Here is an 18,149-nt window from a genome sequence, read left to right as displayed (position 1 = left end):
TTTTGGATGGTGTGAGGAAGCCGGAATACCCGGAGAGAACCCATGAATGCACAGGGAGAGCATGCAAACTCCAAGCAGAAAGATACCCTGGGCTGGGAATCCAGAACCTTCTTGCTGCAAAGCAACAGCTCTACCAACTGCGCCACTGTGCAGCCCGAAAGGGGTTTTCATATAATTCAATTCAATTCAGCCAATTCACAACAAATGTCATCTCAGGACAAAAATGTTTTTCCAGCAAAAATGAATGCAAAGTTTTTCTATTGTAAATATGAGCAGACTTCTTGACTTAAGTCATGTACCAAACTGTGTTTTTGCAGGACATACAGCTTTATTCTTTGAGACAGACTTTTTGTCAAATATGAATTAACTCTGCAGCTTTACTCAAATAGATTTAGGATGCTATGGAAACTCACCTGGGTAAATTGGAGACAGTTCCTCCTGTAAACTCCTTATTTCACCTTTGATGTATGACATCAAATAGCTTAAATCCAAGTCATTGATCAGGGCAGCAGCAGAAAGTTAGAGTGAAAACTCACCAACCCAGGTCACGACTGCATAACCACCACTGCAACAGATGATGGAAAACAGAAAGGCAGAGGGAAAAGAAAATAAGATGGGTCTTTAAGATGGGGTTTGGTGAGGGAAGTCACTGAAATATACATCACACAATGCTGTTCTTTTGAGAGCCCACTGCAGTCTCTAGAGGTGCAGGGGTGGAGAAAAGGGAAAACACGCTCCTTAGTCACAGGGAGATCAAACTCAAATACTGTGCAGGGGAAAATGGTGAAGATACAACAGAGGAAACTGCGTTAATGTAGCTCTGTGCTCTTCACTCAGACTCAGCCTTAGTCAAATTAATCAGGGATGTGGAAGTCTCTTGACGGTTGCAGTAAAAAAGTGAATAAGATCAAATTGCTGCATATTACAGGACGAAGGACTGACCATACGATTCTCCGCTGTGGGAAATCAGGTATTACTATAATATCTGAGAGTCTGATTGTGTCCATGAGAATTCTTATTGCTCACTGGAAGTTCGTTACATCATGTGGCAAGGAATTTTGTATTTTTAAAAGTGCATTGTATCCACTGCAATCTTTACAATTTTTTTTCAGCAAAACAAAACTATGAATGAATCCCTTTGAATTATCCACATGAGTTTTTATTATCGTCTAATATTTGACATGATGTTTGAATGTTTTACAGGGACAGTAATTTATTTTCCAGCTACATAGTATCTTATAAGTATCTTATCAAGTAAATAATCATGCCACCTTCAATTTTGACTTTGCAATTTAACGCCTTCAAATTGGGTCTTTGTCGCTTTAAGAAGCTCTTGCTCTATTCAGCACTCGGCCTTCAGCGAGCCATCACATCAAATTTTCTCTATTAAGCGTTAACGGTTGTCGGAGCACTGGACTGCGTTTCAAGGATTTCTCAAACATACATGAAAGAATCAAAACACTCCAGTTATGTTTCTTGATGAGGGAATAACATTATAACATGATGTAAAGTCATTTTTAAAAATATAATACTGCTCCTTTAAAAACATGATTTATCCACACAACCTTGATATGCACAACCGAATATGTTTGCACACACATAATAAATGCAGAGTCATCCTGTCAAACCTGTGTGTGAGCGTCTCCCCGTCTCTCTGTTGGTGAAACACTGGATCTGCTCTATATTCTAAACTCCCTGCCGTGTTGCAGAGGCTCCAGACTGAGCCATGACTCATCATGAGCTCTGACAGAGCTCACACACAAAAGAATACATGCACACGGAGCGAGACAGACATATTACGGAGAACAAGCGTCATAAATACACGGATGCTGGCTTGGGCTCATCCTCCATGTTACAGGGTTACTTCTGAGAGAACAAAACTATAAACAACAAAGCAGGCCAACTGGGAGAGAGAAATTGTTTTAATAAGGTAGTGATGCTGGGCATCCTCTGACTGCAGATTCAAGGGTCAAAGCTGACTGTGCAACTAGCTTTGAAATTAGTACTGCTTGTTACTGTGGATACCGCAGCGACTTTAAAAACCTTTATGTTCCCAAAGCTGGAAGTTTCTGGTTTTGCCGCCCGGCCAGCTCCCCAGAGGTTTGGATGCAGGTCTGCAGAGGAAAAAAGGTTTGCAGTCAGACAAAGCCAGCAGATATCACATACAAAACAGTTCAGAGTTACATACACTCAGCTTGTACTTCTAATTTGGTAATGTTTGCTCACAGGTCCAAAGAAATATTGTATCAGATAAGGAAAGTCAATAAGTCAACTTGTAAAACACATTTCGAGTCAATTAAATCTGTTGGACAAGATGAAAAATAACACAGTAAACAAATAAAAATCACATCACATCTTACCTGTGTTCCAGTTTTTATTAATTAAGGCCAACTCTATAAACAAATGGGTTTTTAGTCTTGATTAAAGGAACTCAGTGTTTCAGCTGTTTTGCAGTTTTCTGGAAGTTTGTTCAAGATTCTGAAGATTAGAACCAGAGACCTGAGTGAACTGGGAGGTTGATACAATAACAACAGATCTTTAATGTATTGTGGTGCTAAGCCGTTCAGCAACAGCAGTATCTTAAAGTCTATCCTCTGAGATACACGGAGCCAGTGTAAGGACTTTAGAACTGGGCTGATGTGCTCTATCTTCCTGGTTTTAGTGAAAATGCCAGCAGCAGCTGGAGGATTGATTTAATAAAGTAATAATAGGTCTAGAAAAACAAACTTGTGTGTGTCTGTGTGTGTGAAACAGAAAAAGACATAGAGAGAGAAAGATACGTTTAGTGAGTTCATTTTCTGTAGCAAGATGAAAAAAGCACATTTGATAAGATGTGTTAAAGAGCCCCATCTGTACTGGCTGATTGTGTGAAACAAAATAATTGAAGGTGCCATGACAACCACCTCAGCTTCTGTGATTTCCCTCCCTCAGACAGCATGGCGTCATCTGGATATTGGCCATATTGCGACTTGCAACATGCTCACTCTGGTATTACTGCAGGAACATCTTCTGTGGTTTGTCTTCAGGAAGTTTGACTTTTTGGACATGTGTCCATCAAAAAAAAAAAAAGTGGTGTTTGATAAGAAAAAAAAGACTATTCTAATGGATTAACAGTCATAACAAAATTAGAGGGACACCTTCATAAATTACAGCAGAGAATATTTCTATTCAAAAGATGAAACTGGAAGGAAGGTGATTTGCCTGGTTGCTTAAATAGTAGCCTTAGGCTCATCTGAATCATCTGCTCTGGTGTCGCTAACCTTCTAAGGAAACCTTACTGACGGCAAGACATGCCCTTAAAAACCACTGTAAAGGGCCTGAGTCATCACTACATACGCTCTGCCATTCATCAGATCCCCCTCTATTCTACCAGCCTGGCCGACAGAGGAGACACAAGCCTTCATATCAAGACAAAGGGACTCTTCACTGTGCTTCAAGGGTTTTATCTTGGGAATGTATGCCAAATAACACAGGAGGTCAAGGACTTGAAAATGATGAGTCAGCATCAGCGCCGCTATGAAGGATGAAACAGCAAGAATCCTGGAGTATATCAGGAAGACAGCCGCCAGCGATGGGCTGCTAAATCAGAGGTGTTCAAACTTTTTCTGTCAAGTTAAAAAGTAGGTGTGGGTCACAAAATTTTTCTCCCCTTTGTCATAAAATGCAAAAGAATTCTATTGTCACAACAAAACAATACACAATATTTTAATGAAATCTAATTACCTGATTCCCATACGAAAACAAAAAAGGAGATCATTTTATTTGTATTCAAGGCTACAAGGATATGATACGAGTCCTAAATTATTTTTACTGTTATTTTGCTTTTTAAAACCCTCTTCTTTAGTGTAGTTGATAAATGGGTGCACTCTAATCTTCTTGCATCTAACAGAGTATTTTTATGGTGCTATGTGATATCAAATTGAAATAAAAGCAATAAAACATGACTTGTTAGTGTTAAGTTTTTAATTTGAAGACTATTTTAATTTGTCTGCATAAATTTTTTTGATTAGTGAAAAATGATTTTACTTTAATTTGTTTTAAATACATCACAAACAGTCTGGTGAAATTAATCTGTGCTACTCTTTAAATGTGAATGAGATCTGCACAGAATCATTCCAAGTTTATTGTAAATATCTCCTTGTATACTTCTTGCAATAAGACAAAACAAACATTACTTGCTATAACAAGCTTAGTTTAAATAGAAAATTCCTTAATATTGATGATAAAGAACTTGTTTCAATGTTGAATTGTTTTACTTATAAAATGAGAAAAATGTTTTATTATATGTGAAATATAAGGAATATTTGACTTAAATCGAGCTGTTATATCTTGCTGAAACATTCCCTGTAAGTTAGTTTGGCCTCTTTGGAGGCGTACCACAACATTTGCACCACTATTTGCAGCAGTGATGAGTCTTTTTGAACTGAGGTCGACTTTTAAAACTTTTTCTTGACTCTTGTGAAGAAGCAGCACAGGGACTAAACATGAGCTAACTGTGCAAACTGGCTGAGAATCCACAAATCACAATGTGTTTTAGAATAACTGAAGTATTTTGTTCACAGAATTGACTATGAGACAATAATGGCAAAGCGTGCTAATTTAGCTATTTGAACAACTGACCACAAGGTCTTCCTCTAGTGGGAGTGCAGATGTCAAAGCTGAACAGAGTGAGCGGCCATATTCACCTGTCACCCTGTGCAGGTGCAGTGAACCAGCAGCTGTGCTTTTCCACTGACATTTTTCTCTTCTTCTCACAATGTGAAAAGCGCTGTTGAAATTAATAAACTGAAGGATGATTTCAGTCCTTTTAGCAGCTGCAGGTATAACACATGCTGGCTCACTGTCACGCTGTAGTGGAAGACTGAATAGAACAGACATATGGTTAATATGATTAGTAACACCTGTGCTTTATACTCTGATTAGTCAGTGGTGTGAAAAAAATGTGGTCTACTCCAATTTGTAAAGCAAACAGTGAAGCTGAATCTGAACCAGGCGATAATGAGAAAACCGAGGTTTGGAGAGCGGTGGCGCTCGTGATAAAAATTGGCAAGTATTTTGAACATAGCGAGTTAAATGAACGCGCTTAAAAGGTTTGATTTGAAATTCAATTTGCAGAATAATGTCCCATTGGCCCAAATGTGCAAATTACAAGGAAGGCTGATTGACACAGAATGGCTGTTAAGAGGTGCATAAAATTGCATTTAGTTCAAGTGCTGCCGCACAGAATGGTTTGCAGGTATGTAGTTGGACAACTTTTTCTCCTGAACCTTCGCAGCTATACTGTTTTATTTTACTCTGTTTTGTGATAGTAAACTTATATTAAACATCATACTGTGTGTGACTTTCACTGCATTCTTTCTCTGTTCCAGAGTAAAACAAAGTCTTGATTGCACTAATTACTGTACATCTTATAATCAAATTAGCCACCCATCATAGCATTTTAGTAGTACTGTTCATAAAATGTGTATTAATATACAGATTAATGGGTCAAATTACTCATTTCAACCTTTAAACTACATCTGTCTTTGTAAGGAGCATTTTGTGATTTTGTCTCCAGATGTATAGTTTCTATTCTGTAAATTGTAGCTCTATTTCTTAGAAATTTAATTGCCAATAAGCGGCTGGATACATTGACAGTGGATGCAAAAAGATGGCACATTCTTGTTAATAAGTTGGATTTTTGTAATATAGAAAATTCAATAATTTTTCAAACAGCACAGCATCTTGACATAATAAAACTTGCCCATTCTTTTTTTTTTTTTGTTGCAAAAATGGTTCTAAATTTATCAGATTGTGAGAGCATCTAAAGTGCACTGCCCTCCATTGAGTTGGCAAGATTCAGGTCTGAACTCCAGATTGCAAACTTTAATTCTCTGGTCATGTCATCATTCTCTAGTTCATTTGGATGGATGCTTTGGGACGTTGTAATATTTGAAGTCTATTGATTTTATTTGTCTTTTGTTTAATTCCCTCCACTTTATCTAAGGCGCCAGTTAAAGAAAACAAACCCCAATGCTGCTACCATCATGTATCACTCATGGGTAAAAGCTAAAAGGTTCTATATTTCCCGCCTCTTTTCTTTTGTTAGCATAAAAACATAATTTACCATGTTTTTGTGAGACTGCAAATGTATTTTTTTCTATATTTAGCGAGTCCTTGATGATCCCCAACTCCTTTTTGATGACATTTAAATGGAATGTTCTCTAGTCTTTCCTGTTTTGAAGAGTTGTCAAGAGACTTGGTCTATCATGCAATTCTGATCTGAAGTTCCCATAGTTTGGCTGTATTTTTTATTTTTTTTAAAACCAATCCAAAAATGGGTCTAGTAAAAGAGCACAGTATAGTATTTCAAATTTAATGACTATAATTCAGATTTGAACAAAGATTTCTAAAAAGAAAAAATCTTCATAGATTGCACTAATTATACAGGACTATGAATCTGAACAACCATTTTAATTATTCTTAATGCTACTATATAACGCCAATAGCTCTATTATATAATCTCTATTAACGCGACACTTTAATTTCACGTTACACAGAACATTTAGAAAATGCTTAGCATAAGTACATAAGCTGATTTAAACAATCTTCTCTTTTTTTATTTTTATTAATCAGATTTGCATTCACAATATTGGCTTCAGAATCCCATTTGTCCCTGTAACTTTAGGTAAAGATCATTTTATTTATATATCACATTTTCAGCAACAAGGCAATACAAAGTGCTTTACAGGTTTTAAAAGGAAATACAATCAAAACAACAAACCAAAGGTAAAAGCAAAAGAAGAAAAAAGCCAATAATGTTGATCCAAAGTAAATAAATTAGATACTCCTATTCAGGATTGGTATAGTATAAGTAATCCTCTGGTCTAATTCCTTTCCTGGTTTGGAAGAATAGGAGTCTAAAAAGTAGTTGCTAAGGTAGTTTTTCTGGATTGCAAGTTCTAATTCTTGTTCTGGGTTTGCTAAATAAGTGTAAGTATCATCTGGACTTCTGGGATGCTAAATAAGTACAAGTATTCTCTGGATTTTCAAAGTGTGCTCTAAATTTGTAAACGTAATGAGTACTCCACAGTTTCTAAGTAATAATAAAAACTAAATGTTCCTGTTCTGGAAGAATTTTTTCTGGGGTTTCACCACAAGACAGTGAATACCATTTTTACATTTCAAAATATCAAAGATATCATCAGTTTTTGTTTGCTTGTTTTTGATGACCTGTGTCTCAGTGGATCAACATGTGAGTAGGACTATTACATGCGTGGCGCACTGTGGAGCTCTTTCAGCGGTGGTTCCTTGATTCCATACTGCCATCTTGTGGCAACACCGAGCAGCACATGTCAGTGCACCGCTGGGGTTTAAAGGAACCTGCTGTTACCTTGCAGGGATCAGTGTGAGCTGTTGTAAAATGGTTTGTGACGCAACAAAATCTCCACTATCATATGGCGACATGAATAACAACATACAGGTGAGTGTCATTAAATTAGAAAATATGAAAAAGTTACTTTTATCTCAATAATTTAACTCAAAATGTGAAACATTTTATATAGATTACAAAAGGTGCTATTTCAAATGTTTGTTTCTGTTAGTTTTGATTAGATGTGTTGAAAATATTAGTGAATAAAAATCATCATGGAGACCAAAAAATACAACAGAAAGGCCAGAGAGAAAGATTAACAACATTTAAATCATAATTAGGTTGTAAAATAATATCCAGGCAGGTTTGTAGGGAACATTTTTGCAGCTTTGTCCTAATTTTTATGGAACTGAGATTAAGGTCTAGAACATTGACTTTATTGTGCTTAAGCCCTTTGGTAATAAATTTGGTTGTAAGTCATTTTTCAGTCAGAAGACACAGTCATGTCCAAATTCTGCTGATTTCTGAAGATATTTCTTCAGTATTTCCACTGAATGTGCTTTTTTTCGTGATAACATCTTTTTAATAAAATGGATCAATCTCTACATCAACAAAACACTCGCAGAACATCAAGCTGCTGTCCACATACTTCAAAGTTTGGATGTGAAAATGCTCAAGAGGATACTCATGTATTTGAAAAACTACATATGACCTTTAATGTCAATGGGATAAAAAGTCATGTGTGTCTTTAGTCTATGTAAATATCAAGCCTTAGCTTTAAATGTGCTAACATTTTGGTAAGGCAAACCAAGGAATAAAGAACAAAACAAGTAATGCAAGACTTTTTTAGAGACCCATAAAAACCTTTTTTCTATTTTTAAGCAATTCCCTCTCTAGCTTATCCTCTGGGTACAGCTGGGTAATGAAATCATTAAAAGGAGAAATCTGCAATCTGCTGCTGCCTGGCAGAGCAAAGTGACCTGATATACCCTTAAATGAAAGCATCTTGCAGAGCTCTCCCATTAAGACTAATTCAGTGTGTGTTTTTGTGTGAGAGTGTATGAGAAGTAGGGATCTTAGATCATCTCATATTCTGCTCAAAGATAGAAAACCTTCAGGGAATTAAGACCCACACAGACCCTCCCACTGGGACTCTGCTGCTCAAACAGCAGCAACACTAAACAAACTGATTCATGTGTGAAGGTTTGCAGGCCTTACTTCCTTCAATCCTGTTTGAATCCAAAGCATTCAGTAAAGATAAAATCAACTTGAACAACATTTATATTTATTATGCTAACCAGGAAAACCTTACCATTTGGCTTCATTGCATTGTAAATTAAGATGAAACTGATTTTCCATCCATCCATTTTCTAACACCCTTGTCCCTGGTGGGGTCAGGAGGGGTTCTGGTGCCTATATCCAGCTGTCGTTCTGGGTGAGAGGCGGGGTTCACCCTGGACAGGTCGCCAGTCTGTTGCAGGGCAACACAGAGACAAACAGGACAAACAACCATGCACACACACGTTACCCTGCAACCTCGGATGGCTGAGGGTAATGTAGCAGATGATCTTCCCTCAATGTGTGATGCTATGATATAGAAAAGACGAGACACACACGTTGAGCTCCTTTTACCTTCAACCGGAAGATTTATTCTTCTTGTGATGGCCGTACTCCATATCCAACACTACATATGCAATACTTCATATCAAACACTTCAGGTATCACTGTATAACTTCAACAAATAACCCTTCGATTCAGTACATTACAAATGACTGTGATATCCCTTTAAGCCGAACGAGAATTATTTTAACATGTTCCATCATGAATTTTATTGAATGACAAAATATTTTACATAGCTTTTAATTCTCCAAACCAATTAGTTTTGTTTTACTCAAATATCTTGTCCCTTTTCCTCGGACCTTTTGTACTTTTAACTGTCAAAATAAAAACATATGGATTTGCTTTTAACTATTTTAATAGCTTTCACAATTTTTATTTTGCACAACATATACTTTAATATTTAAGCAATGTAGCTTTTAACTGTATCCACTGTTTTAACAACATTACAGTATTTTATCTCTTACACAAAAAACTACAAACTGCTCCGTTAATACTGTCTGTTCATGCAACCATTTACTCATTGAGTTTGACAACAACATTGTTTCTGTGTTTTTTTTTTAAATAACCCATAAAGAAAAGACACCAGAAAAATGTCTTTTACCATTTCAAAAGTAAAAAATATAAGAAGTTCAAAGTGCATTCAATAGTCCTTCAACTGTTTCTCAGCTAGCTCAACACATACCGTATGTACAATGTTCGCTCGCATTAGCATTTGTTAGCCTCCCGAAATACGTCCCGTTTTCTACACAATGTCAATCCAAAGCTGCACAAAGTGACCCGCCAGTTGACTCTCGAGTCTATAACCTCTCAAACTCTTAAAGGACACCACATTTATGCATCAAAATACATTTTACAGATCTGTGATATAGAAAAGTCGACACACACACGTTGAGCTCCTTTTACCTTCAACAGGTAGATTTATTCTTCTGGTGTGCTCAATCTTTTCTTGGTCACCAACGCGTCAGCGCCCCTAGCGGCCATGTGTAGAATTGCATGGACTAACTGAAATAACACTAAAGAACTTATTACGATGAGAAATTAAAGATACAAAATGAAAAATTATGTTGGGGTGCCTATTTTCTTACTTCTTGGTTTTGTTTACTAACAACTTGTTTTTCACCCCTCTACACACACTCACACCTAGGGAGAATTTAGAGACCAATTAACCTAAAACTGATTTTGAGTCAGTTTTTTGTATTTATTTGATTCTATTTTTGGATATTATTGGACATATTTCACTGGTTAAGTGCCTTGGCATTACATTTTTGTAAATATGCACATTGATTTGAATTTAAATTAACTGCATTACTGTAATCGAATTACTTTTTTCAAGTATTGAGTAAAGTAAGAAAAGGTAATTAGATTACTGTTACTTCCCCGCAAACGCATTGCATTTTGAAATTGTAATTTTGTATGTGAGCATCTCATGACAATCACATATGTCATTGTCATTTGCCTTGTTAAAGATGTAAATGTTAAAAATTCTGATTGTATTCCAGAGAGACTTTGATTTAAATTATTTCATTTCATTGCTGTATTTTACATCTGTTTGAATGAAGGAGTTTAAACACAAACATATTTTATTTTAAATAGTGGAATACTCAGAAAGACAGGATTTTCTTAAAATATAGTGCAATACGTAGATAATTGTTTTAAATATTTAACAACATTGTTCAAAAAGAATTTTTGGTGATGCATTGCGCATAAAGTTAAAAGAATGAAACAAATCAAGTTTTAAAAAGAGACGATTTAATTTGATTATATTGTAAATGATTGAATATGTAGAAAGAATAGATTAAGGCTGAAAAGTACATTCAGGTTGTGCATATTTTTTTAATTGAGTAATTAAATAACTAATTACTTTAGAAAATTAATAATTAGTAAAGTAACCAGATCATTTTCTTGGGGGAAGTAATCAGTAATTATTAACTAATTACTCTTTCAAGCTAAATTGCACACAACCCTGCAAGGACAAGCTGCTTTAGGAGATGAATGCATGAAATTATGATTTATTTATTATTGCTAAAAGAAATGACACTTCATGCATGTATAATAAAGACAGAACAAGAGGAATTAATAGTATAATCAAGGATTATATTTATTTTAATATTGTTTGTACAAATAATTTCTGACAGAAAAGGCCTAAAAGACGATAAAACAGAGATAAAGAGAAAGTTTTATGAAAAGTGAATCGAGGTTTCAAATTATTATCTCAACTGATTAAAAGTTTAATCACAAGGTTAAGGATCTCTCATAGTTTTAAAGAACAGATTTTATAACCTAATATTCTGAGCTCTAACACCTAACATCATTTTGAGGAAGAGGAAAAAGAAGGAAAGAGAGAGAATGATTAGGAATTTAATGTTTCGGAACCACATCTTGTTCATTTGCTTCCAGCATACAACCGTCCAATCAGCACAGGAAGACAAAGGGCCCATAATGTGTCAGAGGCAGCTGCTCAATTTGTCATTTTTAATTTTCTCCATCTCTCCCCAAGTAGAAATCTTTTCCACCAGTCAGTCTATTTGCCCAGTGGTTACTTTGAGACTAGCAACAGTGTTTGTCTCTCCTAGCATGGAATGGAATGTACTGACACTTCCTCACTTTGCATTTGGAATTGAGCGATATTCAGAAAAAACAAAAAATGTATCATAGAGGCCTTATGATCACTTGTTTAACTATTGTTCTTTCACCTCGTCAGGATCTGTGGTCAATTTGGAGCATTGCTTGAGAATTAGAACTAAGTATCCATTCAGTTTTTATTCCTTTCTAAACAGATATGCACAATAAAGTATTTTCTTTTTTTATCTCCTCATTGATAGAAGTATTAACAAAATAGTAATGATTATTACCAGTCTTTTAATGTTCCTTTATTAAAATTACAAGCTGTAGCTTCATCTTTTTTGAAGGATGAGTCGGCTCTTCAGATCTTAGGATTCCTGTTAGGTGATGAAAAGCTTCTTAAACACCTTCAAACAAAATTGGCAAAGCATCAACAAATAACACATTAAACCTTTTTATTGCTATTATTCACATTCATACACCAGATAAACATGCATAGTGGTATTGTTTATGTACAGTAGATAGAGCAACTGGATGTTACTATTGTGTATAAATACATTTGACAAGAAAATGTCCCGTAAAGTAAAGTTGTCCTCTCAGTTGATAGTTTATAACTGACAGACCCCCCACACTGGAGGATGAAAGGTCTCTATTTTCCATTATCCTTTAAGTATATCCCTCCAATGTCCCACTGACATCCTTCAGCATTCAATGTCCAAAACAATGTTCATTCAGTGTGTTTTTAAAATATGACTGGATCGGTGTTCTCGGTGTTGTGGCTCTTTGGTTCCACATTTACATGCATATGTTAAGCTTAACTAGCTTAGCAAAGTAATAATGATGATATTAAATATAAAAAGTAAATGTTTTCCAACATCCACAGAGAAGGTGTCACTCACAGTTTGGTGGAAGGGTCTGAAAATTAGAATTTTCAAAATTTTAAATCTCATGTTTGGCAATGAGCTTTCTACGAACCCAGTCCTCACAATTAGCTTTTTACAGAGACCAATTCTGTGTGTTAGACAAAATAAAAGAATGTAGAAGGAAAAAAGGTACACCTAAAACCATGCAGAAAGGAAAATACAAACTAAAAAGATCCTATTTTTTATAAAGCATCAGGCAGAAGAAATAATTGAAATGTTTGTCTGTAGACGGCAGACAGCTAAAACCATGGAGCTAAAGCAGGTCATTACTGTACATTGACTGTTTAGCTCTCCTTTTGACAAACCCAAAATTAGTTCTTTAAAAATGAACTGTGGTTTTAATTCACCAACTTTGAGTTTTTCACAGTAATACTGAGTAAACGGCAATAAATAAACATGCATCTCTTTAGTTCAACTGACTCCTGTGGTCTGACTGTTGTTGTTTTCATCTGCTCGCCTACAACATGCAGTTTATGTATTCTCTAGTGACAAAAACAATCATGGTAGATTCTTTTCAGCAAAGCACTTTAAGCATTTGACACTAAAGGGAAAACTAAGAATAATGAAAGCATCTTCTTTGGCTCAAATTCCTGTGAGCAAACAAACCAAGGCATTGTGAAATCGGGTATATTTTACACCTGCTGTCCAGATTATAATGTGGTGGAGGTCACCACATTATAACTTAGTCAGAGGGAAAACTGAAAGCCCAAAGATAAATTTCAAAAGTAAACGAAGTTAAAGTTAAAAAAAATATATTATATTTTATGCTCCCTAACAGAATTATAAAATTGTTCTTCTTTCAAAGGGAACAAGATCAAGCATATCATTGTGATCACCAGCGAAATACCGTTGACTCGTTGAGGCTTGGGCTCCTCTACAACGCTGAAGGTGTGCTGCAGCATCTTGTAAAATGTTAGAAGCATGTCCTCTAAGTTAGCTGAAACTTTATGGATTCATGTCAGTCCAATGGATTTAGATTTGGGAGATTTGAAGGCCAAGTCAACACCTCAAACACGTTGTTGTGTTCCTCAAACAAAGAAGGTACATTCAGACAACTGCACTGCTTCCATAAATGGGTGTACATGATCTATAACAATGCTTGGGTAGGTGGCGTCAAAGTCAAAGTGACATCTGCGGAGACATTTTGCAGCAGAACATTGTCATTATCATGCTAATGCGACTTGCCTTCTTTTTGTAGCACTTCCTGGTGCTTTGTGTTCCCCAGATAGCCAACGCACGCTCGCCTGGCCATTCATGGATTGTGAAAGACAATTTAATTCATCAGATTGTTGGTTATTTCTGCACTGAACAGGAGTCAGCAGGGCAACACACTATGAGGGTCTGTGTATTCTTTCCCCCTTCTATCAGAACTAGTATTAAATTAATCTGCAATTTGGTCAGCAGTGGCTTTTCTGTTGGATAGATCCAGTCTATCCAGAGGACAGCCTGTACATGAATGACCCTGTCACAGAGTCACAACTTCTCCTTCCTTGAACCACTTTAAATAGAGACTGACCACTGCAGACAGGGTTATTGGATGCTCTGACCCAGTCACAAGGGCACTATAAACTCAAATCCTAATGTTTGCCCATTTCCCTCTTTGAAACACATCAACTGTGGGCACACAGTGACAAAAATGTTATGCATGAAGGGTGTACTTTTGTCCTATATTTTGTTCTGACCTTTTCACCGTTACACTTCAATGTGTGTTCAGTGGACACAGCGGTTTCCTATTGTTTTTTTATGTGAAGTTGCTGCAAAAACACAATCACTGGCTACACTTAGAATGCTTTTTATGGCTTTTAAAATGTAATAAAGACATTATAGCCACTTGCTGCCCCATCATGGTTATGTCAGCATTTACTGGGATGGGATTTCTCCCTTCTTTGTAAAAGTTGAATCATGAAAACCAAGAAATGCCATGCTGTTTTGTTTTCGTTTTCACAGTGCACAGAGGCTTCCATCCTCTTTATTTATTTTGGCCATTTCATTCCCATTCCACAAAGCCTGGATACTACTACTGAGAAACAATTGCTGAAGCCACAGAGAGAAATACTGCATAAATAATGTATCGCTCACTATCTCACTGTACTTTAAAGTGTGGCACATCCACATGTCTAATCTGTTACCCCTGCTCTGTGGGCATTGACACCACAGTGTGAATTAATAAAAGCTTAACTGTCTACATCCAGAGTTTATGATATGGTGATAATGATTTGTTTTTCTGTCTTTGTCAGGTTTATTTCATACCACAGAGTTGATTAAGAAGAGAATAATGTTTCCTTTTCCCCCTCAGTAGGGAAATTTAGTTCAATTTAAGGCTGGTCTCAGGAGACAAGATTGTAATTTACCACAACATCACATGAGCAGGCAGTGTTGATAATAATATGTTCTATGATAATTACATATCCCCCCAAAAAACCCATTTTTGATAATTAGATACTACTTTGGAAATGGTTTGATATATACAGTGGGAGGAAAAGTATTTGAGATGCCTCCATTTTTAAAAAAGTTTTTCCACCTTCAAAGAATGGAGAGGTCTGTATTGTGAGAGACAGACTCTAAAAGAAAATCCTGTACCATTTGTATATGAAGCTGGTGTCTTTTTTCAGTTTGGCATATTTATTTACCATTTATGACACATAGTTTCTTTATACCTCTGGCATTTTAGGATGAACCATTTTTTACAGTTTCTTTTTATGTTTTGTGTTATTTAATAGCATGTACTGTATTCATAAAATTCAGAATGTGCAATTTCTTAATAGGGAGTGGATACAGGGGGCTTCAGACTCATATAACGATTACTGTAATAAAATTGGTTTATAAATGATTAAAGGCCACTATATATATTCATATTCTCAATAAAAAACAAAAAATACAAGCAAACAGAACCTTACTACTTAGTTTAAAAAAAGCAACTCACACAGTGACAGAGAAAAAGATTTTTCCAGCTCTGGCAGGAGTGATCATCCATTTGGAGAAAGGTTTAGAGTATTTTTCTTTTTAACACACTCTATGATGGGTCTTTTTCACCTCACAGCTGCCATTTGTTTTTTCTCTACTTCCTCCTAAATGTTCCAGAAAATAGAAGATGAAGTTATAAAATATCGATGATCAGTCCATCACAGCAGAAAATCAAAGTGCTGTGGGAATTTGCTCTCACATAACAGCCCTTGTGAAATCTGTCACCAAGCCTTAAATCACAGCTCCATTTTAAAATGAATATATCTCAAGTAGAAAGAATGCAATAGCCTTTTCCTGCTTTTCAATTGGTAAAACTGTTCAGACCCTATGTTCTCTGATTAAAGCTGGTCGTTTCTTTTTAGCAAAATAACTGATTAATTTAGAAAAACAGGAATGAAAAGTATACTGGTGAATCTAAGTAAATTAAAATATCATTAAAAACCTGTACGTAATATAATGTTGCTACATGCAGTGGTATATTTATAGTCATTTCCGTTCATTTTGATTACAGCTAATAAAAACTCCAAATTTAATTTTGCAGAAATTTGAATATTACATCAGACCAATCACAGAAAACATAGCTAGAATCTAAAAAATATCAGCCTTGACAATCAAGGCAAAGACTTCTAATTAGCAAGAAATAAAAATTTGTTATTATCAAGTTGGTTAAGTTTTGTATGTTAGTATTTTACTGAAAAGTTGTGTGGAAGGAAAAAAGTAAAGGTGCAGCCTTTTTTTTAGCGGAGCTCTTCATAAAACTGACTGTGGAAATTTCACTGATTTTGGAAAAAATAGCATCTGCCGGTGTTGTTCCACCCTGTTTTACCAAGCCGTCAGAGCAACAACCAACATTTAGAGCTCCTTATGCTTCCCTCTGATGACAAACAATATGGAGATCCTTATTTAGATTTCCAGCAAACTATCCTAACATAATCCTAATACAGAATCTATGAAGTATTGTCAAGAAGAAGACAAACGACACCAGAGCCAACAATCAGAGTAGTTAAAGGATGTCATTAAGAGAACGAGTTTCCATGCCGTGCCACACTGATCCAGCTGATCCAATTATTGAGCATTTATATTGTAAAAATGGGGATACTTTTCACAGGACTGCTATTTCAACTATCAATAATATTCTAATTTACTAAGATGCACCTGTTTTACTATTCAAAATAATGAAGCTGCAATTCTACCTTTATTAATTAAATAACTAAATAAATAAATAGATAAATAAAAACAATGGTCTCATTCGAGTTTGCTACTTTGCTTATGAAACCAAATGTAGAAACGGTATAAACCCATCTCAGAACACACCTTGTTAATGCTTTCTGTACATACATATAGTAAAATACACTTCTTGTCTACATACAGTCTTTGCCTTACACTCTCAGAGACACACCACCGCTCTAAAGCCAATACTAGAAGTACAGATAATATGTCCAGTAGAGTAGGTTGACAAAGACGAAAGAAAGGGGGAACGTAACTCTGGAGTAGTTGTCTATGTGGTGGGGGTTCTCGATGTGACAGCAGCTTATAAAGCGGAGGATTTTGCGCAGTGTGGCAAGAGTGGTGAGGCACCAGTTGGTGGGTTCTGGAGGGGACACTTCAGGCTTGGGCTCACTGCCTGAAGGACTGGAGGGGCTGACGCTGAGTTCTGCCGAGGCAGGAGCCGGCGGGGAAGTGACGGCGGGCTCCTTGCGTCTCTTGGCTCTGTTGGCGTGAGTGGAAATGGTGGTGACGATGCCGTTCATTTCGTCGTCCATGTCGTACATGTGGTGGCCGTACTGCAGGACAAAGGTCAGATGGAAACACAAGACAGATTAGAAACTTGATAAGCGGTTGGACGGTTCATAAACATGATTATTAACAAAGATGATAATCATTATGGCAAACAGAATGACTAGGATGATGAGAGTTACACCATCCTTCACATTTATTGGCACAGTAAAGATGTATAAAAAACTTTTTAACCTTTCAAACATACAACAAAAAGAATATTTCCTGAACTTCCTAAATGCTTTGGTAAAGTCAGATTAAGATAGTTTCTGAGCAAATCACCGTCCAGTTGGGCCAATCACCAATTATGATTTTTCCACATCATCTCAGACGCCTGAGATGATGGTGAGCTGAAAATACAAGAGCATAAGTTTCCAGTACAGATGATGTCGAAAGACTGAGCAAAAAGAAACAGCAAAGGCTCCATAAGTTATTGCTATTTTAATTTTGTCCCAATTATTGTTTAATATGAGATATCTTTTTCACTACTATTTAAATACTTGAAATATTATTTTTTATTTTTTATTTTATTTTCCAGGAGTGTCAATAATTGCAGACAGTGTTGTATGATATTGAACATTAACAACAATGCTTTTAAATATATAGCAGAGTCTCACCATCAACATGTGAGCATCAGCATGAGTTAGAGTGCAGAAGTGGGCCACGGCGTACTCAATAAGCGCTCCAAAGATGAAGCTAAAGCAGATTCCCAAGTAGACATCAATGGCCTTGATGAAGCAGTTGGCATTGGGCAGCGATGTCCGGGCTCCCATCATCAGCGTGGTCATAGTCAGGACTGTGGTCACTCCTGTCAAACAATAAACTCAGCATTGGTCTATAGAGATATGTGATAAACATGTTGTTGTTCAATGACTGATTCAAACCCCAAAAATTCTAACAGCCAAAAATAAATAAATTCGCTTTAAATGACTAAAACGTTGGTCTGAACATTT

At 36.1% G+C, this 18,149-nt stretch overlaps 1 protein-coding gene and 1 long non-coding RNA gene across 2 annotated transcripts in view; both read right to left on the bottom strand.

Moving 5' to 3' along the window:
* Window positions 1–286: 286 nt before the first annotated feature.
* On the bottom strand, window positions 287–2,839 carry LOC114137509 (uncharacterized). The gene is made up of 2 exons (XR_003594006.1): window positions 2,044–2,839; window positions 287–565 (listed from the first exon to the last, which is right to left on the bottom strand). It is a non-coding gene; the product is annotated as an uncharacterized LOC114137509 (long non-coding RNA).
* Window positions 2,840–11,973: 9,134 nt separating this feature from the next.
* LOC114138429 (gamma-aminobutyric acid receptor subunit pi) overlaps window positions 11,974–18,149 on the bottom strand; it is a 67,674-nt gene continuing 61,498 nt past the window's right edge. The window contains exons 9-10 of the mRNA XM_028007674.1: window positions 17,814–18,004; window positions 11,974–17,204 (exon numbers count right to left, since the gene is read on the bottom strand). Of these exons, the coding sequence (XP_027863475.1) occupies window positions 16,839–17,204; window positions 17,814–18,004 (557 nt within the window). The 3' untranslated portion in view covers window positions 11,974–16,838. The remainder of the gene's footprint in view (window positions 17,205–17,813; window positions 18,005–18,149) is intronic.

Source organism: Xiphophorus couchianus, chromosome 22 (assembly GCF_001444195.1).
Source record: "Xiphophorus couchianus chromosome 22, X_couchianus-1.0, whole genome shotgun sequence".
Taxonomy (NCBI): domain Eukaryota; kingdom Metazoa; phylum Chordata; class Actinopteri; order Cyprinodontiformes; family Poeciliidae; genus Xiphophorus; species Xiphophorus couchianus.
Note: the sequence above shows the minus strand (reverse complement) of the source record. Positions and strands in the feature narration are given on the sequence as shown.